This window comes from Augochlora pura, chromosome 5 (genome assembly GCF_028453695.1).
Source record: "Augochlora pura isolate Apur16 chromosome 5, APUR_v2.2.1, whole genome shotgun sequence".
Taxonomy (NCBI): domain Eukaryota; kingdom Metazoa; phylum Arthropoda; class Insecta; order Hymenoptera; family Halictidae; genus Augochlora; species Augochlora pura.
In genome coordinates, this window is record NC_135776.1 from 1,948,811 (window position 1) to 1,974,963 (window position 26,153).

Genomic DNA, 26,153 nt, shown 5'->3' on the forward strand with positions numbered 1-26,153 from the left:
TTACGAACGACTCCCACACACCGACAAAGGATTAGTTTCCGGCACGGATCCTCGAGGGCGTTGTAGTCGACGCATTAACACTGAACACGAACGACAGACTGTTGGCCCCGGAGCGAGAAACTATCGAAAAACTAAGGTCCAGAGATCGAACGGGAGTGGAATTGCGGTGTGGGCACGGAGACGGTATTCATCGGCAGGTGACGGTGGCCAGGTAGATCGGCCCAGGAAGAGAATCGGGGCGCCCGGTGCACCGGATACGAACCTGATCCATCTGAAGCGCGGTGGTCCGCCGCGCTGGTGGGCCTAGCAGACGACATGTTGGCTGCAGGGAGCACCTCGTCTCGGATGTTTCGGCCGCGATTTACCTCGAGAATTCTTGAGTGAGGAGATCGAGCGAACGTGGTGAGAACCGAGGTGCTGGGAGAAACGGATAGACGGACGGAGAAAGTAGATACCACTCGAGGGGGTGCGTGAGAGAAGGCACACGGTTGGGTTCCCCGAGTGGTGGTTCGTGCTGTGATTTTCATCGTCGAGAAGCTCGCGGAGAGGGGTAGAGGGAGGGGGAGAGCGAGAGAGAAAGAGAGAGAGAAAGAGATCAGCAGAGACGGAGAGGGGGAAGCCGGACGAGCCCTCGAAAAATTGGGAAGATCCGAGGAAAATCTGAGGAAAACCCTAGGAAAATCCGAGGACCAAGAGAAGAGGAGGGTACTCGGTTATCCGTGGGGGAACCTCCTCACGATTCAGGAGGGACGAGAGGGAATATTGAAAGTCTTCCTTATCTACCGGAGAAAGAGCCTTTAGAGAGGAAAAAGCTAATATAAGCAACGCTAAGCACCGGAGCCGATCTATTTTAACTTCTCGTTGTTCCGACCGAAAGGTAGTAGGGCGGGTGCTGCGAGGCGAGGCTGAGAGGTTGCTGGTGCCTCGTCGTTGTACGAGCGACACGCGACGCCGTGTGTGCGCTGTGTGTCTCTTCATCTAGTTTCTCCAGTTAAAAACGATTTCGCGTGTGTCGTCTCGTGTTGGCGGGCCATCACAAGAGGCACATCGAACGATAGTGCACCGTCAACCTATTATCCAAGTCCCGGCGTGTCTCGTTCTCCCACTCTGCTTCTCTCTCTCTCTCTCTCTCGGTGCCTCGTGCTTACTCCCTCTATCGCAACCTGCCGCCGAGTGTCTCTCGCGCTCGCGGCCGGTTCTCGCCCAGCGTTTGAACCGAGGATTCGTAAGTGGCATCTCGGCCGGCCAATACATCACACACAACAACAATATACCGGTTGGTATATGCCCCGTGACACACCGAAAACCGTCGACGTCGCCCATGTCAGCCACGTAACGTTCGCCCGTGCTCTTCTCGCCGGAGCGGATCAATTAGTGACCAGGTGTCACACCGGGCGCTCTCGGCTCGCGTTCAGTTAAACAGAGTTTAAGATAGAGAGGGAGAGTTACAGAGCATCCTAGACATCATCTCCCTGCGTTTTTTTTCTGTGCGAAGGCAACGTTGGATCCAGCAGCACCGTCGCCGACAGTGTGCGTGTATTAGCTATGGTTCCGCGGGAGACAGTGAAAGAAGCCGTGAAGTGAACGTGTGAGGTGCGATACCGCGGTACGGGTTTCGAGATATACCGTGTACGGTAATCTGGTGTATGAAAAATCTAGGACCATAGACGAACAAGGATAAAGATAGACGAGGAGAGACACCGATAGGCGGGTGGTGAAGAGGGAGACAAAGAGAGAGAGAGAGAGAGAGAGAGGGAGACGTCGATAGAAGGTCGAAGGCTCGAGGTGTAAGCGCCGACGGTGATAGATTAAGTATCGAGTGACAGACGGACAGACAGCCGGCCGGAACGAAGGAACGAAACGGACCGGTCGTAGACATCGAAACGGAATCTCTTCGGGAGAGGGTAGTTTTGCTACTTTTCTGATCGAACGTCGCGTTTCGCACGCGAGGGTGATAAACAAGCCGGCAGGGCTCGCTAGAAGTATAGCATAGCCTCGGAGCTCTGACAGAGGAATCTGGAGGGATAGAAAGAGGGAGTTGTAAGAAGGTATTTTAGCGTTGCCGGAGAGATATATATCTCTGTTTCTTTTAAACGCGGTGATAAACAGAGAAGCAATAGAAGTGGAAGGGAAGAGCGAAGAGGGCGAGCCGCGCGTGTCTCTCTCGTGGTGTGTCATGGGGTGTTTCGGCAGCCAGAGCAGCAAGGCCAGCCAGGATGACAGCAAGAATCAGAAGAGGCGCTCGGATGCCATCACCAGGCAATTGCAAAAGGACAAGCAAGTGTACCGGGCCACTCACAGGCTTCTTTTGCTCGGTAGGTGATCAATGTACATCTTTTCGCTTAATTCTGTATTTCGATTACAACCGATACCGACTTGCAATCCCTCAACCATTGCTGCCTGCTTACAATCCCTGTCGGTAATCTGCCCCTCTCGCGATGCAACATGTCAACGGTCGACGCAGGGGGGGGGGGGGGGGGATTGCGCGCTATTACTGTTACGGGGTACGCGAACGAGCAGCATATAAATTGAACGAATTTACTTTCTCGCGGTTAATACAACGCCTGATATTATTACTTCTGTCTTTTCTTTTGCGGGAAACGAGAGTGTGATCGGAAGATGTTCCGTGGCTGGATAGTGTTTGAATATCACTGGTTCGAATTTTACTTATCGAACCCTTTACTCTGGTTCTCGTCCCCTCTCTAAAGTTGTATTTTCGTTTGTCGCCTCTGTTAACCATATTCTCTTTATTATCGAAGTTTATAATTCTCGAAAAAGAAATCTGTTATTATACTTTACCATTTTCTTTATTCCAACGTAGAATGTGCGACGACCACCTGATAGTCAACATTTTCATTGTAAGCGTGATCGGTAATTGTTGGTAATTAACGTAAAATTTATACGGCGGACTACACCTCTAGCACAAAATAAACCTTTGACTGATGGGCAACCATAGTTACCTTTACGGACGACTATAATCATCCTAACGAGCAGATGAGTTAGATAGAGGTGTCGTCTTTGAAATTAGCCTTCTCGGACTGCAAATATTTTAAACATGCGTTCTACGCACTTTTTTCCTCGTCATAAACTCTTCCGATTAACAAAAAAATTGCAAAACACCCTCGACTTTTTTCACGATAAAGAAACTATTCTCGTACCGAAGCTTTCATTAAAGAATGGTTCTACTTAAGGGACATAAATTCAAGATCTAATAAACCTACAGATATCGCGTGATCCTCCGCTGGGCAAGGGCAAAGCCAATGTACCAAAAGGGTGTAGCATCAGCAGTTACAGTTTGTTCTTTCTCGAGTTCCGTTTCATGGTTCAAATCATTGTCTTAGATTGATAAATATTCAATTTCTAATTCTGTTTCAATCTTGATCTGGTCGTTTTCGCACAGAACATTCGTCACTTTCGGTCAACCTGTTAACCAACTTTGCAGCCACAGGTTCGAACGGTTCCGTGGGAAAATGTTCCAGCTCTCCAGGAACAGGAGATTCTAAGCCGCGTTAACTACTTACGCATTGCTGACTCAAGGAGCAGATTAATCAATCTTTCGCCACTGTTTTTTTTCCTTTGAACCTTTTGACGTACGCTTGTCTCTTTCTAGAAGTGACGTACTGAATTCTCTGAGATTTGGCAACGCTTTTTCTTAAGTTCTTGAAGAATCGACGTTTCAATGCGACCAGTTTCTCTATTCGACATCGGATTTGTCTCTTAAAAAGTAATTCTGGTTACGGTTCGCCGGAAGAGCAAAGGTCGCTGCGAATATTTTATGGGTGCCACCCACTCTGTAACCCTCCACTGAAAACACCCTCGAAACCACCGTGTGGAAACCATCGTCGCTGCGACGATTTTCGACTCGTTCACCCTCGCTAAACATCCACACGTTGTGTGGGTCGTCGAGGGAACCGGTCGCACTTTTGAATTTCGGCCAGGCCAGGCCGGTCAACGGTGTATCGCGATGCTCAACGGCGCGTAATTCAATTTTATCGATTATCGTACTAGAGCCAGGCGGCTGTGGCAGCACCCACGAATATTCATCGGTATATATGTTGTACCCTTTTCGTGCCCTCTCCGCGTCTCCTTCTTCCCGTTCTACCGACAATCGGGAGTCTTTTTCAAAGAGAGGTAACAGGGAGCAAAGAGGATGAGGTGGAGGAGGAGCGCGGGGGGGGGGGGGCAGAAATATGGGCGCGCGCGTGCGCCCCGTGTTGTACACACTCTCGTGCACACCGTGTCCACTTATCGTGATACTTAAGCCAACACCTAGCCATTACCTTCCTATTCTTCCGTTTATGTAGGTCGTCGTTCTAATTCGACCGTGGATGCCCCCTCCCCCCCTCTCCCCTCGGTGTGTGTGTGTATGTTGCGTGCTCCCCCCTGCCCCCACCCCCCTGCACAGTCAAGCGAAGCAACAGCTGGTGCTGCATTGTTTCCTTGTCGTCCTCCACAATTACGATTCGACTAGAGAACAGGCAAATAGAGAGCCGCGGGACGACGGCGACGAGAGACGAAAACGATCGCGCCGAGAAAAATAGGCAACGCGCCCACGGACGGACTAATACCGACGGACTTTTTGACGTACCGTCTCGACAGCCTGAATCCTTTAAAGTCGCTGCCAATATCGAGTTGTCTGGAAACGCTGAGCCTTTTCATTCATCGCCGTTGACTTGTTGATCCTAATCGACCCTCCACGCAGCGATTTAACACGCTAAAAGAATTGGTAAATCGCGACGCTCTTTGATTAGGAACCCTTTCCGCGTCGAAGCTGTTCTAACTTCTAGATATTTCTGCCGACTTGGAATAATTCCATTCGCTATTATTCGATAGCGTCAAAAAGAAATTGCAATCTAAATATTCTTTATCAGCTTTATAATACTTTTTCAGATCTGGAATATTACTATACAATTCTGTCAATTTGATGCGAGCGAAAGATGAATTTACAAGCAATACAAAATGATTGGGATTCGTACACAATACATTGCATAATAAAGTTGCCTGTTCTAAAAGTAATTGCATTAAACTGTCAGCTAACAGCACAGTTACTTGTTACGGTGGTAAACTAAATCGTCGCCCTTCATTTTTAAGAAGGATCAAAAATTTGTTTCCAAGGGTCAACGGTGGGGGTTGTAGAACTGAAATCTCGAAAGAGTAAGGGTTTGAAATGTGTGACAGTGAATCGAGTAAGAAATAAGGTTTGAAATATATAACAGATAATCGAGTAACAGAAGATAATAATATATACGTCGATTGTTTCAGGAGCGGGAGAATCTGGGAAGAGCACGATCGTCAAACAGATGAGGATACTACACGTGAATGGCTTCAGCGAAGCGTAAGTTGTCATTCTCTTGCGATCTTCGGGATCTTCCTTTGAAAGCTCGCCGGACTATCCTCAATTCGACTATCAATCCTGGTTAAGAACAAAGTGGATGATATTGGGTAGAATCTTGGTCGTGACTTGTTTCTGCCAAAAATTTCTCGCTATCCTCCTAACTGCGCAAGTATCCTCTTCTAATCCTCTCTCTCCTGTGAATTGTAGAATACAGGTGTGGTTGTTCTTTTCGCAGCGTCTACTATTCCAATGTCTCTGTCCAATGGCAAAGCAAACACAGAAAAATCGTAGAGGAGCCGGGAGACGACTCGTTATCGTAACAGAGATCGTCGGTGTATACGTGGAGAATCAGGAGCAGCCTAGATAGGATGAGAACGACGTGCAAACAGACGAGTCGGCCCGGTTCGCGTGCGTCGTAAATTCTGTCTGCCTCTTCCGGCGCCGATAACGCGGCTAAAACACGCCTTATTGTTACGTTTCGCGCGGCGATTCCGTCTCCGTTCGCGGAATTTTATTTTTGGCTAGCGACAGAGAGAGAGAGAGAGAGCGAGAGAGAGAGAGAGAGAGAGACTGTTTGTATCATCGCGACGCGATCGAAGAATCGTTTCGTTTTTTCTCGCTGATTGGCGTCACCACTACTAGGAATCGTTACGCGGCCGACGTCGATTTCGCAATTGTTTGCCGTGGAAACCTACTGCATTTGTTACGGTAGTTTTCGGTGTCTTTATCGAAATTTGTCATTCCTACAATATCCCTTGTTGCTCGTCGGAATCAGCGTTGAAAGCCGAACGTGCGTGTAGCTCGAATTAAAAAATGGTTATTCGCTGTAATTGCATGCTCGCGCGACAAACGCGACACGAGGACAATTTTCGTTTCTGGTAGAGCGCCAAAATCGTTGACTAGAATGTTTATTTGTCGGGATACTTGGTAACAGAGCCGTATCATCCTACTCCATGTTCGGATATTTTCTTCTTGTTCATTAAAGCAACCCTTTCCGGTTGCACCGCGATGATCGCGACGATCACCGTCGGCACTCTGTATAAACAAGTCGTCCCTAAAATAGCAGCACCGTCTCGTGTCTTTTTCACGATCTATTTGCAATCTTTGTATACCTATCGCGGCTGATGTATATTTGATAGGACTGCGGGGCGACCGTTGCGGGAGAGCCGATGTGCCGAAGAATAGAATTCGATTTTCGATAATTTTATCGGGTGCACCGAAAGGTGAACAGTGAACAGGTCCTTGCGATTATACGCGCACAGAAAGGGAGAGAGAGTTAACTTGAACTGGTATCGTCATACCCTCGGCGGTAATCGGGGAAAATCGCTATTTTCGTAGGCGTGTCGCGGAGGGAATCGGGTTCCTCTGCGTTCTACGTACGTGAAACGTCTCTCTCTCTCTCTCTGTGCGTGCGCGCGCGCGTGTGTGTATCCGCCGAATTGGAGCCGGTTGGACGTCGAAAATTATTTATAATACTGACGCCGTTAGTCACCAAAGAAATTAATACAGACCTATTTTTGCCGATCGTCTAACGCGGCCAGGTGATCCTCCGATTATTCCGGTACGAGACGCAACAAGCGTCCAGCGATCATGCTAGCGGGGCAGGGTTCTCATCGTCGTGTCTGAAAACGCTGCGTTATGCTGTAGACTGAATCGTCTGTTTGTCGTTCAACTCTTTCTACTTATGCTTCTCTGATTCCACTTAAGGTTCAGTCCTTCCAGTTGCAGTTTGCTCATTCTACTCGAGGCTCTCTCATTTTTCTTCTGGCTGGCTCACTTTACTTAAGGTTGATTTATTCTACTCGCAGCTTGTTCGTTCTACTCGTAATTCTTACAGTTCTCCAAATATCGATTAGAAAAATAGAATCGTCAGCTGTTCAATGGCAGAGATTTCTGCTCGGGACAACGTTCCCCAAAGATGTTGACGCCCCGTATCGCGAATGGGTAACCTGTATTAGATTGCGACTGTCGTCGTTTTCCGATCCGCGCATGGTCCGTTTATAAACGGCAAGACGCGAAGCGTAACAATACCTCCACGACGACAGAAGCCTGGCACAGGTATCCGCCATGAGACGATAACGTGGAAGTAAAACGGGTGACACGGTAGCGCACACGCGAAAACAGGCTCCCTCTTCAGTTTCGGTTCGAGCACCAATCGCCGATCCTCGATCGATCGTCGATCGAAACCCCGACGGTAACATCGATGATCCCTGAGAGCCGGCTAAATGCCGGTTGTAGTTAACAGATTCGATCGAGTAGATCGATATACGTCTCCCGATTGTTTAAATAGAGCCGAAATTAATTGAAATCAAACAGGTATTACGAAATATTAATGTTACGGATATTCTTAACGGATAATGTTAACTATACCGATTACAAAGACCGATCGTAACAATCCTCGTATTAATCGTGCTTTCTTTTCTTATTATACAGGGAGAAACGGCAAAAAATCGAGGACATCAAGAAGAACATCAGGGACGCGATACTGGTGAGAAAGAATTCTGCGCTCCAATTATTGATTAATTCGCGTAATTACACAGAGCTCGGAATTGATTTTGCCAATTGCGAGAGGTTGCCTAGGGGCGAAATGTTTGCTCGACCACTTTGCCGAAAAAAAGCAAAAACGGTATCGAGGAACCGACGCGATCGGTTGCCAACTTGTCCGAGAATGTCGCGGGATATTTAACGAAACGCGCTGAATAATTCACGCAACGATGTACCGGCGCAAACTGGATATTTTCGGATCGCGAGTCATTTATCGCTGAATCAATACCCGGGCTTTTCTTTTACGGTTGTTTCCTTTCGGGCTCGATCAAACCTTGACATAGGAACGGCAAGATCATTGTTCAACAGTAAGCAACAGTTTTAATTTGATTGTCTATGATCCAATCTTGTTTCGATAGACGGTTTGGATTTTGAAAACGTATCGGAGATTCTCGTGGATTGTTACTACGATATAGATTCCCGTTTTAATAAAATCATGTGCGCGTCTTGCGTTCGTTACCTTGTTGTATCCAACATTATATATTTATATAATTTAGTTTATGTCCGTTTTATTCGATAAAATTTACTATGTTTATGAATACGGTTCGTATTAATTACTGTCAGAAACAATAGAGACTTTGTTCGTTCATTAATTTTCCGAGTACAGTCGACGTTGCATTTCTGCGCGTAAACAGGTACATATGTAATGCAGGACGATACCGTAATCGTAATACGGTGTTTAAAAAATGATTGCACGTGATCTTCCCGAAGTAAATTAGATCTATATTAAGTTAGAAATTATTATCTGTAGAATTCGAGATTTTAAGGGAGCTCCCAAAAGAGTCGCACCGCCCGTACGGAGTTTTAAACTAAATTACCCTGTCTCTCTTTCTCTCTCTCTCTCTCACGCACGCGCGGGCAACTTTTCAAGGTTTAGTCTTGCTAATCGCCCCAGGTGGCCAGACAGTTAATATTCCAGAATTGTCGACGTCTTTTAACTATAAACGCGCGTCGCTTTCGTTTCCAGGAGCTGTTTCATCGCCGATTCAGCTCGATCCCATCGCTAGCCGTGAGATGTGTATGCAAACGTTCGTCTCGTCGGGACGTAAACGGTTGTAAACTCACGGGCTAGAGACGCGAGAAGACGTTAGGAGACGCTGGGAGACGCGACGAAACGGGTCGAGACGAGCGTGTGCCGTCATCAATTTGTCGTTCGAGGCCGCGTTTAGATACGCGTATCGTGCGTAACCTTGCCGATCGCTTCCGTATGCCGACCGAGCATAATGGACAAGTTTCCACCGTGACGCCCCGGTATTACGAATGCGACATTAGCGAGACGATCAGCAAATGAATTTCGATGATTATTGTCGACCGTTCTATCCTCCCATTAATGATATCGTTCCGATACCATAGGAAACGCGATCGAGCCGGAGCCGTCGTTGCGTGACGCTATTGGGATTAAAATTGCTGCGAGAGCAAAGGGTTAAAAGATCTTTGGCGCACTCCTCGGTCGAAATAGGCTATCTTAATTTTTAAGATTTGTTACTAGATTACTGTTTACTATTATAGCACCGGAAATCAGGAGGATCCAGGAGAGATCGCGGCCCGGTCTGACAATGTTCCTCTCTGTTTTTTTTTCAGACGATAACCAGCGCAATGAGCACGCTAACACCACCCGTCGCTTTGGAGGACCCGGCGAATCAGAGCAGAGTCGACTATGTCCTGGACGTCTCGTCCTCCCCAGACTTCGATTATCCCCCGGTGAGTCAGCCAGACTATTTATTCCGCGTGCTGTTCCTTGTTTCCCGAGCCACCTCTCTCTCTCTCTCTAACGCGATGAAAAATGCTAACGCACGCGCGCGCACACACGCATATTCTCTCTCTCTCTCTCTCTCTCTCTACCTCTCTCCCGCCCCCGAGTGCCTCTTACTCAATGAAACCGTACCGGAGAGTGACTCCACGGCGATGCCAGGGGGGGGGGGGGAGATGCCCGTTTAGATGACAATGGAGACCAAAAAAAAAAAACGGAGACTTTCGTATCTGTTGCTCGCCGCTATTGCTACTACCAACAATCTTCTCGCGTGAACGTCGGAAAATTAGTTTGCACGCGCTATTCGTAACGACGCTCGTTCGAATTCCTGCGCCGCAAAAATCTCAACGCCGCTCAATCGATCCTAGATCGCGATCAGATTTTTTTCTAGCATTGTATACGCACGCCACCGAATCGAATCATACGAAACGAGAATTTGCTCGCCGCAGAATGCCTCGTTTACAATGTTTACACAGCAATCGCACATGTTGGCGCGATGTAAGCTGTCTTGACTATGATGTGTGCTGCGCCATTCCTCGCCTGTGTTCGCGTATACATGGTCGGTTCGCCGTGTTCTCTCTCTCTCTTTCTCTTTAGGAGAGAGCACGCGCGCTAGCGAGGGAGCTAAGGAGAGAGTGATTGAGAGAGAGAGAGAGAACGAAACTCGTTCGATGGGAACTGTGCCGTAGCTGGTAAATTCTATCCAGTTGCTTTGTTTCTTCGAAACATCCGGAATCTGTTTCCTTATCATGATTAGTAAGATGATCTAATATTGATCACGAATTCAGACTAATTTTGATTAGAAGCGTACAAGAAGATTTAATTCCATACAGCTTTAAAAATAATTTAGACGTTATGGTATCGTGTAAAATTTGAAACAAATCTTCGCGTACATGATGCATGTAACACGTCTCTTTTGCTCCGCCCCATCGACGTCATTCACCGATCGAGTCAATACGAAACAGCATTTCTGAGTCCCTTAGATAAGATTAGTTCTCAAAGAAGTTTCGAATCCGAGTAACGTCTTCTCCCGCGCAATGTTACGATGAAATTGAGACTTTTCTATAAGGAAAATCGTAAGAACATCACCAAGATCGACAAAGAAGGTTCCTCGCCTCTCGGCAACGTTTACGCGGAGAAACGTAATTTCATAATCGGTCACTATGAATCGCTGCCTGCAAAACTAGTTAGGGGCGACAAGAGAGTACGTGTGCCATTAAAATATTACGACACAAGCCTTGGTTCGTCTTCCTCTCTCTCTCTCTTTTTCTCTCTTTTATTCTCTCCCACCTCGGCGATGGTTCTGCCGGTCGCGTTACGCGCTATTTAACTCGTTTAGTCGTTTCGTATTCAAGACAACAATTGTGCCGCGCCTCTGCGGGACGTGCGCTGAACTCGCCAGCACGTTTTATCCCTTAAAGATCCGCCCGATCCACCAATCTTCCTGTGCATCGGCACGCTTTCTCGCCGAATTCCATCGGCGCGGTTGCGTAACGATCCACGGCTGGAGAACAGATCAACGACACCGGCGAGGAACGACGGATGGTTTTGTTTTCGCAAAACAAAGCGTGTTCGACGTTCCTTCAATAGGCGGTCTCGGGGATCGCCGGTATGATCCGAAAAATAATCTGGAGCGCAGATGCGATCGAAGACACAGGTGTGCGGGTGAATGACGAGAGAGTCTTCTCAGCGTCCGGCACAACTGTATTCCGCTTAACGAGACAAACTTTGCTCGTCTATGGGGCTCTAGCAATGTTTTCCTTTTCGCGACTCAAATAACTCGGTCGTGTTCATCTGTCGAATTAAAATCTCTCCTCCTCGACGAAGCGTTTTCTAGCCGAGGGTAGAAAAAGACGTCGAGCAATTAGCAATGCCACAGACGACTTAAAATCTCCTCTTGAGAAAATTGGATCTCGGTCGAACGAACTTCGCTTTGCGACCGCGCCTCGTTAATCGAAGGAAAACAGCGAACGTGTGTCGTCGATGCATCGGAATCAACGCTTCCTCCGGGCGCCGAAACTCGTGCATCCGTGGCTGCCGTTTCGTGAGCGGCACGCGAAAGCGGGAGACCAGCGCGTTTCGGTGTAGCGGCACGGCTCGTCTCGAAATAAAGACGTTGCGACAAAATAATCTGCGTGTTTTGCGTCATTCAACTGGCGGTGAACGCCGCGATTTGTGTACTCGCCTTCAGCCGCGAGCCCATTGGATTACAGGCCGCCACAGAGGAAACTGGGATTTTTCGCGCAGAAGGCGGCCGCAAGATCGGCTTTCAGAATTTTTCTCATTGACAAGGAATTGTCTTAAAAAAATTGAAAATTTTTCAAGTTGTCTTTATCAATTTTTTTGATAAGGAAAGAGGGGCGGACGTTCATCCAATGTTTCTGCATATTCCGTCGAGAATCTCGCAAGATTGAACATTTGGCAGCTTCGCGATTACTCGAAGGTCGTCGGAGCATTAGCATTGTAGGTGCCGGGGGATTATTGTTCTCCGATTCGAAGAAGTCGGGAAGCGTGATCGATTGGTATTGCTAGTGTCACGACGATGAACGATTCTCCGGAGACATTCTTTCCGCGCGAATTGTAACGATCACACACACACACACGTTGTTTATTGCACGCGGTTCTTTAGGCGAGGGCCGTCCGTACAGACGCGACGCGGCCGAATTAATTGAATCGAGACGGTCGAACGGTGTCGGCGGACGAATGAAATTTATGCGTCTTACCGTTCGAGAGCTCGCAATCAGTTTTCCTCGTGTCGAGCATGGGACGATAATGCGCGTGCACATGCATTGAGTAACGCGAATCGCACTTTAGTCCCGTTCTAACAGCGCTTTATTATTCTTATTGCCTTCGACGTCGCGCCGTGTCCCCGTCATCGTTGTCGAAAGAAGATGTGTCCAATTCGATTGCCAACCTCTCGCCAATTTTCTGTATCCATCTCTGTGTGGAAGCGGTTCGTCGAGAAGAGGCGTAATCTGCGAGAGGGCGATGATTCAGAATCGATCGCCGCCGCCCGTCGCGCCCGGCAATTACCGAAATCGTAAAAGTTCCTCGCGCGGTACCAAGCAGCGATACGTATTCGTTTCGTCGGTATATTTGCATGCCGCAGTAAACGTCCCGTAAAACGTCCGTTGAAAAATCGCGAACGCTTGTGAGAACATTGTAACTCTCGAACGACGATCCCCCGTTCACCGGGCGATCCGTCGTACGCAACGTAGTTTCCCAAAAAGATGTCCTTGCGTCTTCTCCTACGGTCACGAATTTATCACTGTCGTTCGGTTTCCTGCATATCGGAGGCTGTGTCGGACACGCGGAAGTTTATATACGGCGTATCTTTGGCGTAATTCAAGGCTTTCCTCGCGCGCCCTCGAATCTCGATAGCGTGTGCCGTTAGAAAATTAGCGGGGTCGAGTCCGTGTGTAACGTTCGGAGCCAAAATCCCGATGACGATAATTTATTTGACTGCTCGGTGCGCGCGAAGCGGTGTTTTGCGAGAGCCGGGCAAGTCTGTGTTTAACCATTCGCTTGGGCTTCGTGTCGGAAAAGTTGAAAGTCGAGGAAACCTATCCGATCCTTCGTGATAAGGAAGAATTCGTTTTTGTTTTCTCAGGGGAGAAAACACTGTTTCGAGCGTCGGTGGCGAGTTTACGAATTGGCTCGCAGCCCGACGAATACCCGAAAAAAATGGCGGTCCCGAAGAGAAACGGTGTGATCTTGGCTCTCGTGACAAGGAGGCTTCCCTCGTTATAGCGTTTCGAAAACGCCGCGGCGCATGCTCGAGAAAAATATTTTTCAGAAATTTGCAAGGCGTCTACGACGACTCGCGGACTGTTCATTCTTCCACTTTCTCTCGCGCGCGCCCGTTTCATTTTCGAGAGCGAGACTATAGCATGGAAATTAATCGTATCGTTGTTGTTCGATGCTTCAGAGCGTATCCGATCGGCCGCACTTCCGCAGAACTTCCTCTAAAGCATTTTTGTTCCATGAAAGAGAGAGAGAGAGAGAGAAAGAGAGAGAGAGAGAGAGAGAGAGAGAGAAGCAATAGCAGTCGCTTCCGAACTCGACGCATATTGTACCAACTTTCGCGACTCGCGAAGTCACGAGCCGCGTAACTCAAAACTTTTCAAACCGTTCGATGCGAGCCGTTGCTCCAGCCCTCCGCCGCGATAGCCGGGTCCATCAGATCCAGCTACATTGTTATTCAACTTTCTTTCGAGTTTGCTTCCCCGCTTTAGGCAAATTCTTCGTCGCGATCGCCGCGGCGCCCATCGGAAGCAACACACAGCCTTCAGGTTAAGTTACTTTCGACACCAAGTGTGTATACTGTTTCTTGTTAGCGAACATCCGCGGACCAATTAGTAACCCTCTAGCATGCGAACACGCCGTCCTTTCCTAGTAACGTCTTCGTTATCGTTCCAGCAATATCTCTGCTATCGTTCCAGCAGCATTCGCGAATTTCCTCTGAAGTTCTTTGTCAAGCTTACACAAAAGATAAGTTCAAAGTAAATAGTCTCTTTTATCATGACATAATAGTATGTCGAGGGGTCATGTTGCATAAAGATCCGCAGTCTAGTCCGTGACTAATAATAACAGGTACGTTAGTATATCTTTGAACAGAATTTGCTAAAGAAAAAGTAAAGGGAGGGCCCCCGCGCGCGCGTTACTGAGAAAATCAATAGCGCGCCGCGTTTCTTAGATGAGAAATAATTTCAACGGGGTGGCTTTAACGTGTGATCGATTAAATCATTCGTGGTTGTCCTTGTGTTCGCAGGAATTCTACGAGATCGTCGAAACCCTTTGGAAGGACCGGGGCGTGCAGCAGAGCTTCGAAAGAAGTAACGAGTACCAACTAATCGACTGCGCTAAATAGTGAGTGCACAATTCGCCGTTTCTTACGATTTCAAACGATCCGATACCACTTCCTACATCCCCCCCGGAGTTCTAAAAACGCCTCGTCGCGAAGTCTTTTTTTTTTTTATATCCCAGAGTAGGAAAACGTTCTCGCAAAAATGTTTCGTCGCGAAGCGCGCGTTGCCGGAGAAGCTCTTCGAAACTGTCAGTGAATTGTCCCGCGCTATTCGGCAGCACGAATTTGCATAAGGCGGGGCCGGTCTCCTATGGTCGGCTCTTATTTTGCGTACGATCGTTGTCCACCCCCCGTGCATGGAACTGTTTATTTTTATTTCGTTGCATCGCGTTCTCACCCGTTCCCCCACCCGCATGTTATATCTCCCCCCCTCTTGAACGACGACTCGGAATTCCGGCACGAAATCCGTTGTTCGTAAGATTAGGGGGTGGAAATTATAACAACGTCAAGTGTGCCCAAGAATATCGCGACGGGGAAAACAAATGGGACAAGCGTTGACGCGGGTTCTGCGATAAAAATAAGAGGGTGAAGTTATTATCTGGCTCGGCAACGAGCTAGATGCTCCTCTCGGCTCTCGCGCTCGCCAACAAGCGGCTATTCTAATCTGTCCCCTCGGGCCACTGATATCACGATCACGATAAGAACCACGGACGATAACACGTTTACGCGACGATAATGGGACCGCGAAGCGACGTCGTCGTCGTCGTCGTCGTCGCTGCGACGCTCTCTATGCCCTACGCCAACAAACTCTGGTGATGAATCTTCCATGTTTTTAGGATAGCTATCGTCAGTTTTTCTAGTCCCGACGAGTCCGAGTCCACGGCGTGGAAGCACCCTACGAAGTTCGACGAAAGGAGAACGAAGCTTCGATTTCACTCGGTCACAGGAATGTCGAGACCTTCGCCAATTTTTTCTGGCAAACGAACGATTTCTTATTGAAATATTCGAGAAACACGATCGACAAAATTTGCAAAATCAGTGATTATTCGTGACGCGTACTTTTATTCGCTACTCCGATTTTCCTGTGAATTTTCTAAGACGATGTTACTACCCGGTCCGGCAGGAGCGCCCCTGACGGGCTGCAACACCTGATACACCCATGCCCATTCTAGTCTGTTGCCTAGCGAAACGGGCACGCGCTCTCGTCCACGAGGGTTCCGTGAATTGTCAATTGTCAATCGCGGACACATTCCCTTCTCGAATGTAGCAAAATTTAGTACCGAAAAATTCACTAACTTGTTAACATTGTTGATCATAGAATGAATTATATTCCATTCGACGAATAGGCGATGATAAGTAGTTTACCAATTTATTTAATAAATCAACAGGTGCGAGAACACGTTCGTTATTTAATTTCGTGGTTCAAAGACTCGGGGCGGTGTTTTTTTAATTCTCCGAGGCCTAGGCGATTGCTCGAGATGCTACGTCCGTATCAGGCGTTGCGATTCAATGGGACCCTGTATCTTCGCGACTGGTTTCGCCGCGGGTTTTGCAACTTCGGAAGCGCTCCCGTGACCGCGTTACACCGTCACGCGGTAACCGTGCGTATTCGTGGGCCTGTGACACCGATTTAATGCCAATGAAGACAATGCTTTAACGAGGTAATCGCTTTAATAGGGGCCACTCTGGTGTGCCCGCTATCGGACAGGGGTTCTCGGTCAGCCCCGCGGGCATACCTTTTTCCACAGGCGTTTTCTGATCGGAATCGTTATTTTTAGTGATCACTAATTCGCTTCTGCGAATAATAGTCGGACCGGTTTCACAAAGCAATTCGCGTCCGCGCGATCACATCGTCTAGTGGCAGAGTTTTCCCTACTGATCGTCGGGTGCCTGTGCAATCTAGAGTCTAAATCGTTCGACAATTATTTGTCACGGTTTTTCACGGCAAAAGCTGAGAATATCGTGTGTGAGAGAGAGAGAGAGAGAGAGAGAGAGAGAAGGTCGCTCGAAGAATCGAACGATTTCGTCCAATATTTTCGAGCCCGGGCTGCCGGCGATGGGGTCCCCCTTTCGTAGCATGACCCGACATAAGCGACGCGGTGCTGCGACCGGGTGGCTCGTCAACTTTAGAACCGCCCCGGGAACCCGATAAATTTCTATAAATCAGCGAAAAACTAGCCTGGGGCCGGCGCGGTCCAGCAGGTCGCTTGACACACACCTGTGTCCCTTTGAGAATTACATAGGCGAGAGTCACAGGTTGTTGCACTGGATATCGTGGGCAAACGGGCGTGAATCTCGAGTGGAAACGCGAAACTTATCCGCTACGGCAACAGACCGTCGAGCATGTGACTTCGTTTGCCGTCCATCAATTCGTCAAACAGTTTAATTAGACGGAGACCGCTCCGCCTCTCTTTCTCTCTCTCTCTCTCTCTCTCTCTCTCTCTCTGCGGCCGCGCTTATCCGTCGCGCGGTCTCTCTCTTGGCATTTGGCCGCAACCTTGCGCGCACACCCGCCGCGGCGCACCACGATTTTTCCTGTACAATTACCTATGGTGCGCCCGGCATTACACCGGCGAGGAATTAGACTCCGGCCACCGATCGTTCTCCTCCGGCTGAATGAACTTAATCGGCCGGTATTTTTAGAATACTATTTCGTCCCGTCCAGTCGCGCGCTCGTCGCCTTTCCAAACCTTACCTTTCGTCTCCTCTTCCTTTCTCCTCTGCGCCTCTCTCTCTCTCTCTCTCTCTTTCTCCTCGTTGGAACCCCTGAAACCGATCGGGAACCACCTCGAGCTGAATGAACTTAATCACCTGACGGCTTTTATCTCGGCTTTATTTTTAAAATACCATTCCGTTTCGACGACTCTTCGAACCGCACCCTTCTTCGACTATCGTTCTTTTAAGTCGAGTCTAGCCGAATGAATCTACGTTCGGAACTCCGCGTGGGCTGTGACAATCGCAAGTTGAACTTGCGAGCACCAAAGTCGAGCCTTCTACGGTCCGACCATGCGACCTCCTTTTTATATTGTACGATTGTGTATTGTAGATAATGATCGTTGTAAAATGGAGCCACGCCTCGTAAAGACAAGGAGATGAAACGACGACGAAAGCGTTGAAATCGAAAGATTCTTTTCTCGAGTCGCTGTGTCTGATCAAGTAATTCTCATTCCCCTGCAGAATCAGAGATTCTTCCTCTCACGGATGTTTTTTAGGGAAAAATGTTGGAGATAGTGGATCGCTCCTCGGTTAACTACACCTGGCCGAGGCTAGCTTGAATTTTTCAGACTCTCTCTCTCTCTCTCTCTCTTTCACACACATACACACTCTCTGTCTCCCTCCCTCCTCCCTCACTCCTTTTTTCTGTTTTCCCTCGATTCTCGGGTCGTCCTCTTGTGCAGCGAGGAAACCGTTCGATGGAAATAGCGCATCGTATTTTTAGGGAGCACCGGTTCCGACATATAACGAAGGAGGCATTCACGCGCGGGTTAGATCGTTGTAATTTCGCCGGGTTGTTTGTTAAACACGGTTTTCACCCAAAGAAAATACGTGGGATCTCTTTCTCCGTCGCTCTCTCTCTCTCTCTCTCTCTCTCTCTCTCTCGTTTCTTCGTTCGCCTCGAGAGAGAAAAAAATGGTGGTGTCGGCTGCGAACACGATCCGCGAGTTCTACCGAAATCGCGAGACCTCGCAGCCGCCGCGTTCGGTATCGCGAGATAAAAGGAATATGGGCCAACAAACAGAGCCGGCCCGAAATATCTCGAATTTGAGTCACTGTGCGCGCCGCGGCGCGAGTAAATATTTGTTCGACAAGAATACAGGAGGGGCGCGATACAACAACGGGCCCGATTATCGATTGTTGGCTCGGTTCGGAGTCGTTTTCTTGCTCGAAACTATCCCCGATCGAATTCCGTAGCTGGATTCGCGGCGAAGCAGAACAGCTTCGATCGATCGTGGAACAAATATCGTTCCGCTGGACAAGCTCCTGGTTGAGAATGTTGATAACAAAATATTTACATGGCTCCTCTTCGGAGGGAAATTTTTTAAAATTTCCTCCCCCTCTCGCGACCATTATCTCCATACGATTTCCTGTAAAATCACAGGAATTCGTCGAGCGTTAATACCTGCCAAAGAGAACCAGCTTCTCGGAGAACGAGGTGTCCGTGTTAACTTCTCCGGCTTATGCAACTCGGTGCCCGTCGATTCGCGGTCCGAGCTGCGTCGGGAGTCCACGGACGGAAGCTTTTGAACGCTCGTAACCCTGCGACGTGTTACCGTCGAAACCTCGAGGAAAGAAAAACGTATCGCGATATCGCGAAGTGGCCGCGATGGTGAACGATGTTGCTCGGCAATAACAGAGTTCGCGGAGCTCGTAAATTCTGTGGCAGTTGACGCGGCCGTTCCCGCTGCCGGGTGGTGCCGGCCTTATCGGGGAGTCGGGCTTAGATAGCTGGTAGCCGGTCCGTCCCGGTGCACCGGCGCCTTAACGAGGAAATTAATTGTTGGGACGCGTGTTGCCGATCAAGACAATAAACGGTTAATGGTTTCGGGTTAAGCGACACACCTGGACGGACGGACGGACGGCGGCCCGCGTCTCCTCTCCGCCGTGTGCCTCGGCCGATTCGCATCGATGTAACATCGTTACAGACCCGAGAGAGGCGGGGGAGGGCCCCAAGGTCGCGGCGCCGAGTTACATGCCGCGATAACGAGAAAATCGTTCTGCTGTCGCCACTGGGTCACGACCTCCTTCCTCTTTCAATTCTCCGGAGGTCGATAACCTCGTTTCTGTCTGAGCGCGCCAATTTCGTGACCTACCTTCTCGCGAGCCTACACACACACACACACACACACAAACATGTACGGGTCCACGCGCGCGCGGACCGGAGGTGTTCCTCCTCGAAGCGTGTCCTCCGGTCCTGTGTATCGACTGAAAATCAATCTCGCGGTTTCTCAAATTTACTCGAGCCATCCACAGCCGCCAGTTTCGATTTCCTTACCCTAGACCGTTTCGAGATACCTCGCTCAACCGTCGCTTAATTGCTCGCGGCTAGCTCTTTCGCAGCTGAAGGTATCTCGTTCGTACGTAGCGACTTTCTCGTCCGCGGGTAAAACTAGCACGAAAATGGTCGAGCGAGATTATCGAGCTCTCATCGAGTTTACACCGACACCGATTCGAATCTGCATCCGGTTAGATCTAACTGCACTCGTTGGTTAGTTACAGTCGGTTTCGGATACTGTGCTATCTGCCAACTCGCTCCAAGCACTCTCACTTTAGGTAGCCCCGAGCTACCTTTAGGTACTCGCAACTAGCCTTACGTAGCTACTTCCAGTTAGCTCTAGCTAGTCTTAGCTTCGACACTTCTAGCTGCTTCTGTTCAGCTTCCTAGCTGGCTCTAGATAGTTTTCGGTAGCGTTCCAGGAACAGTGTTTCAGTTACTCTTTGGTAGCTCTGGATAGTCGACCACTCCCAGCCTAGCTCCATCTATTTCCAATTAGTTTTAATTACTTCTGGCTACCTCCGACCACTCTTAATTATTTCCAGTTAGTTGCAGCTACTTCTAGCCAGCCCTAGCTATTCTTAATTGTTTCCAGTTAGTTGCAGCTACTTCCAGCTAGTCTCAGCTCCGTCTGGTTAGCTTCAACCACTCCGTTAACCGCTTCTACCAACCCTATCCTTCCTTTACCTACCTCCAGCTACCCCTAACTAATCTTAGCCACTCTCGGTTACCTCGTCTTCGGTTTTGCTACTTTTTAGCCAGCCACGGATACGTTCTGCCAATCGCGATTAGTCTAACTCGGCTTGATCTAGTTCCGGCGACACGAATTTCTCCGCCGCGTCGAATCTACATACCTCCCGTCAAAATGGAGGCTCAGACCGAAACAACGCGAACTGCGGAACGAGTAAGGACTCCGATCTGTCCCCAGTAAAAGCGACGCAGCTATTTAAGAAGGCTCGTCGAGACCGATCGAGAGAAACGATTTCGCAGCCGAGATTGCCGGTTTGAAAAAAGTCCAGGTGTTTAACACGGCGGTTCGCCGGCGGTGTCGGTAAATATATTACCACCGTCGACCGATTGTGGAAGGCCTCTGCTGGCCGGTGTCAAAGCGAAGAGACCCGACCGACCACCCTTGCCAGGGGGTTCTCGTCGCACCTATACAAGCCCCGGCTGGCTCGCATACTCGCGCAGGGGCCGAGTCTGTACGTACGATTGATGGCGAGCAACGGTGGCAGTGACCCATGACCCGGATTGGAAACTGGGTGCCAGAGAGGCATACCCGGCGAGGCCGAGAGGGCGAGAGTTGGGGTTAGGATAGGACACCGACGGGGATCGATTTTCCCTCTTGGTGCGCGCTCTATCCACCCTAGACACCGGCCGGGGAGGGTCTTTCGTTCGCTCGAGAGGAGCGGGGAGGATTCGATCCAGGGAGAAAGCGAGAGAGAGAGAAAGAGAGAGGGAGAGAGAATGAGCGAGGGACGAAAGGAGGGGGCCCTCTTGCTCTCTTCATCTCTGTGTTGGGCCACCCTTCGCCAGCCAACCACTTCCGCCCTCCGTCGCGTGTGTTATCGTGCCGGTTTCGATGCCAGCCGAAGAGCGGAGATCCTGCAGCTTCCGCTGCTGGACCGAGAGAACTCGAGACCGTTTCCTCCGGGGTTTTGTCGACTATTAGATCGAAAACCCTCTGTCGGCTTTTCAATCCCCCCCGTCGAATTTTGAAATTTTCTCCGAACTTGGCGAATAAATGGAACAATGTCCGGCTATCTACCGCCGCGGCAGGCAGGTAGCCCGATCAATTTCACGCTGCTGGTTAGCGGGGAAAGCTGGCCACAGGCATAGACGACATAGAATTTTCAAAAAAATTCCAACCCCTTCGTTTAGGCTCCAAACAGGCTCTCCGCATATTATACGAAATATGTTATCTTTCATAATCACTTTAACTCTAACCGTGCCGACCACCAAAGTTGACTCGTACAAATTACGAGATTGTCTTTCCATTAATGGATTTTATTTAATGACGAATATTTCTAATATTCAATAAAAAAAAAAAGAAAAAGTAGTAGAGAAAATATTGTCAGACGTGTTCAACAATGGTACGGTTAGCGTTAAGGAACGCTGAATCACCCTGCGCCGCTATCGACGATTAACGTCAGCTTTACTCTGTTGTTTCAGTTTCCTAGATAAGGTAGCGATTGTTAAACAACCGGATTACACCCCCACGGAGCAGGTAAGCCAGCCGAAAAGCATCCATCCAACGGTATTCGACGAGCGGAGATATATCTTAACGGCGTGTGTGTCTCTGCTTACAGGACATCCTCAGGTGTCGTGTCCTCACGTCCGGTATCTTCGAGACGCGGTTTCAAGTCGACAAAGTAAACTTTCAGTAAGTCCCCGTGGTCTCTGTATAGCTCCTCGCTTTCGCGTTCCAGCGTTGTCTAACTATATATAGCCGACGTATTACAGTAACATCGGCCGACGATAAATATAACGCAAAGCAGCGACGCGCGTCTCATCCCCGGCCTGTGTCCTACGCGCGCGGCTTTTTCCCTGTGCTCCTCCTCCTCCTCCTCCTCCTCCTCCTCCTCGTGTACACACGTATTCGCCCGGTCTTCCACGTATTCGCGCGCGCGTATATACGTACGTACGCACGTAGGTGTGTTCGGGCTTTCGTCGCCGTGTATTGGTTCCTGTATTACAGACTTAGGTGTACGCCGTTTGTGCATGCAGAGCGAAATCCGTTAGCCGCGTTAACGCCTCCGCAACTTTATTATATTTCCCCCTTTTTTTTCCGTACGCTCGACGGACTCGGATTCTCCGCTCCACATTGTCCTCGCAGCAACGTTTTTCTATTGGCAGAAATTATCGAATCGATTCTAGTACTCTGCCCCCGGGGATCAAACGGGCCCGCGTGCCGTCCTTTTTATCCGCGAGAGAGAAAGAGAGAGAGAGAGAGAGAGATGAGGGGGAGAGGAGTGTGTGTGAGCGACTAAGTGAGAGATGCGTTAAACAATCGAGCCGTGGTTAGCAGTATTTTTAACGCTGGGACTGCTGCGAGCCGATTCGAAGTTCCTTTAGGAGGAAATAATTCAATGAATTGATTCCGCGTGTATTCCGACGGTGCGATTTATCGCGAAACAGTTTGCGTCCTGACTCTTCGCGATCCAATTTTTTTTTTTTTAGCTCTGTTAAGAACGGCACCATTTTTCAAAAGCATTTATAAAAATTATTTGCAGAAAATTCACGATCAAATGATCTTCATAGAATATTTTTATACAACATAAAAATTGTCCTTTTCAATTTGGCAAGAGATAGAAACTAAATAAGCAGTTCGGGGTGTCTCTTTTAATTATTTTTATCTGGTAAGAGAAACAGTTGTTTCGAGTGAACAAAAGAATGTAACGTTTTTTCCAAGAGATCTGCGACTTATTGTTACAAATGTATTGGGTTCACTGGCAGCGTTCGTCGCCCATGATACCCGCAGAGCTATTGCACCCGGGCCTATACCTTGACGGTTCGCGGATCGAAGATGAAACGATGGTATCGATGATTGCAGCATGTTCGACGTCGGCGGTCAGAGGGACGAAAGGAGAAAGTGGATACAGTGCTTCAACGACGTAACGGCAATCATATTCGTAACGGCGTGCAGTAGTTATAACATGGTACTCAGGGAGGACCCGACGAAGCTCCGACTCAGAGAGAGTCTCGATCTCTTCAAAAGCATTTGGAACAATCGGTACTGTATACCTAAGCTACTATTTACGCATCCGTCATATACCGACATCCGAATCTGTAAATCTGACTTCGTCTCTCTTCTTTCTGTGTTACAGGTGGCTCCGCACAATTTCCGTAATCTTATTTTTAAACAAACAGGATCTATTGGCAGAAAAGATCAAAGCAGGCAAGCACAAATTAGAGGACTACTTCCCAGAGTTCGCGCGGTACCAGACGCCGGTCGAACCCGGCGTCGTTACGGACACCTCGGAACCTGCTGACGTTATAAGGGCCAAGTACTTCATTAGGGACGAATTCCTGGTAAGCGAGACAGTGGTCGATCCAGGCATATTGTTTAGCTACTTGCTACTTAAGGACGTACACTCTTCTAGATAATCTGGTACACCTAGGACGTACGAAACTTCTTCAATGATTTTCATTGGAGGAAAAAACATGATCCAAAGAAAATCTGTTTTGTTGTAAAGCCTAAACTATACTTTAGTCTATTCATTCTGTAAGCTGCGCTACCGTTTATGTACCTGAGTGCATCAAGGATCCCTCAGCAAGCTTGCCAACCTGTTAACCAGTCGACTTTCCCGGCTACACACACTTATGAAAACAAAAATTTCAGTTCATTATGATTGGGAGATTCTAGCACATAAAAAGTAGTAGAATAATTGAACCAGAAATGAAAAATTGCTTTAAAGCAATAGTTCAGGCCAATTCGGCTCGGTCAAACCTAGTCGAGGCGGTTAGCAGGTGAACCGTGCTTGGTGAAAACCGGTGAACGTTTAGCTTTATCCACGGAATATGTTTTCAGCGTATAAGCACAGCGAGCGGGGACGGCAAGCACTATTGTTATCCGCACTTCACATGCGCCGTCGACACGGAGAACATCAAGCGGGTCTTCAACGATTGCCGGGACATCATCCAGCGAATGCACTTGCGCCAGTACGAGCTCTTGTGACTTCGTTCCTGCCGACGTGTCCTGTCACCCGTTCGCACTGGAGTCACGATAGTGCTCTGTCTCGTGCCGATCATGCGAGTCGAGCGAGTCGTACAGTGGGCGATGATCTGAAACGCGCGTTGTCGTTCGCCAGAAACGGTGATGACTCGCGTGGATCGCGTGGATCGTATCGGATCCGGGTTCGGGATCGATTCGGGTGCCAATCGACGGATCCGTGGATCGTGGAGGGAACGCGTACCGCAACGCGATCGACTGACGACGACAGCCTGTCGATCTTCACTCTTCCTCGACGGAACGGTGATCCAAAGAGGGAACGTTGATGCGCAGCCAGATCTCCAGGGGTTTACGGGGGGGGGTATATCTGTCTTGCTACGGAGAACAGCGTCTCTTTTTGCACAGAATCGCTTTACTAATGTCATTGGTGTACAAGCAAACACCCCTCGCGCATTCTAACTATTGTTACCGATATCGTTTTTTTTTTTTTGACAGACAAAATTTCATCTCGGCCCAGGCTTTCCGTTCTTTTATTCTCATCCCTTTTTTGTTCGTCGCTGATCGATCAACTCCTGTTTCAGACTCGAAAGGGAGCGTGCTGTGAACGTCGACAAGCAGGAAAACAAGTGCAGGCTTCCCTCCGTTGCGTCCCCGCCAGACGTTTTTTTTCTCTCCGTTGAGTCTCGTCGACAAGAGACGTTCCGGAACATCGGAGATATTCTGTCCGCTTTTTGAATCGAATTGACGGTTGCAGCGCCACGGAGGGAGGGACTGTATTATCAGTGGTGTACAATGTTCGTCGCTGAGAAACACGTGCAATTTTACCAATTACCTCGTTAATTTTATCTTTTTTTACGCATCAATTCGTTGATAAGAGAGCAAACGAATGTTCGTATGCGTTACCAAGTAACGCAACGGGCTGTTCTTCGTGTCTAGCACACTCGTCGGCAGTCTCTTTTTAATTAATTGTCGCGTTTCGAGTTTTTAGGCGTTAAGAACGTTTCCTAAAAAAAGACTTGGACAATTTTCTTCTCACGCGATGAACATCCCTTTTCCTCGTTAAACGTTTCTCGTTCTGTTTTTCTTTGATACTGTTCTGTTTTTTTTTTTTTACTTATTTCTTCTAATCTCTACGATTTTCGGTTCGTTCACTTCCCAAATAACACTCCCCATGAAAACCGGAAGAAAACCACCCTATCCACCATCACCGACCTATCGCCATTATTCTTTAATTACGATCTCTCTCCGTGTATTTTTCTGCGAACGAATTAATTTTCCTCGACTTCCGAATCTCGACTTTTAAATCGCATTGGCCCGACCCGTAGGAGTCTCAGCCGCACCTTTTTACAAGAAGAGTATTTTGTGAGATTTTACAGTATTTCGAAGAGCGTTTTAATTATATAACTATGTATCAAATATGTACAGGGTGACCGTCCACAGATTCATGTTTTTATGTGCGTTTTCCCGATGGATCGAGATTCCTCTCACTTACAATTATCGTTTTCACCGATTCTTCTTCTTCTTCTTCTTCTTCTTCGTTTCCTTTTTTCAATTTTTCGAGAATACGTTCGATTCGTGTACTTAGAAACACGCGCGCGCTAAACACATGCACGCGGGCGCGCGCGCGCATATGCATTCTTACGGACAAACCAACAGATAAAACCAGAACAACAACCAACCAATCACACTGTCGTCGTAGGATAACGTTCACGTATTTAAATCCTGAACTGTGCAAGAGATGTGCCACGTTGAGAGAGAGAGAGAGAGCGAGAGAGAGAGAGACGGTGAGAGAATCCATGTATGTATTTGTACGTATAACTCTTTGTGTGTGAATGAGAGAAGGTGAGAAGGAAAGAAAAGAAGAGAAACAAAAGATTCGTTTTACACGTACACTTTTTGACTAGCGTTTAGGCTCCAAACTTTACAATCAAAGTATGTCAATGTAAATGTTATAAAACATACAGAGGTGTAATATGTTGCTTATTTATTCGACTTCGTAATGTAAAGTATCCCGCGTCTCTCGTTTTTTCCGAACGATGCTTTTTCGTGTCC

The 26,153-nt window shown here is 48.4% G+C and overlaps 1 protein-coding gene across 1 annotated transcript; it reads left to right on the forward strand.

Moving 5' to 3' along the window:
- Positions 1-2: 2 nt before the first annotated feature.
- Positions 3-24,457, forward strand: Galphas (G protein alpha s subunit). Its single transcript, XM_078180925.1, has 11 exons — positions 3-402; positions 1,496-2,315; positions 5,263-5,335; positions 7,769-7,823; positions 9,461-9,580; positions 14,401-14,498; positions 21,602-21,656; positions 21,739-21,812; positions 22,983-23,162; positions 23,257-23,461; positions 23,961-24,457. Exons 2-11 carry the CDS (start codon positions 2,177-2,179, stop codon positions 24,105-24,107), a joined length of 1,146 nt encoding a protein of 381 aa, XP_078037051.1. The 5' UTR covers positions 3-402; positions 1,496-2,176; the 3' UTR covers positions 24,108-24,457.
- The last annotated feature ends 1,696 nt before the right edge of the window (positions 24,458-26,153 follow it).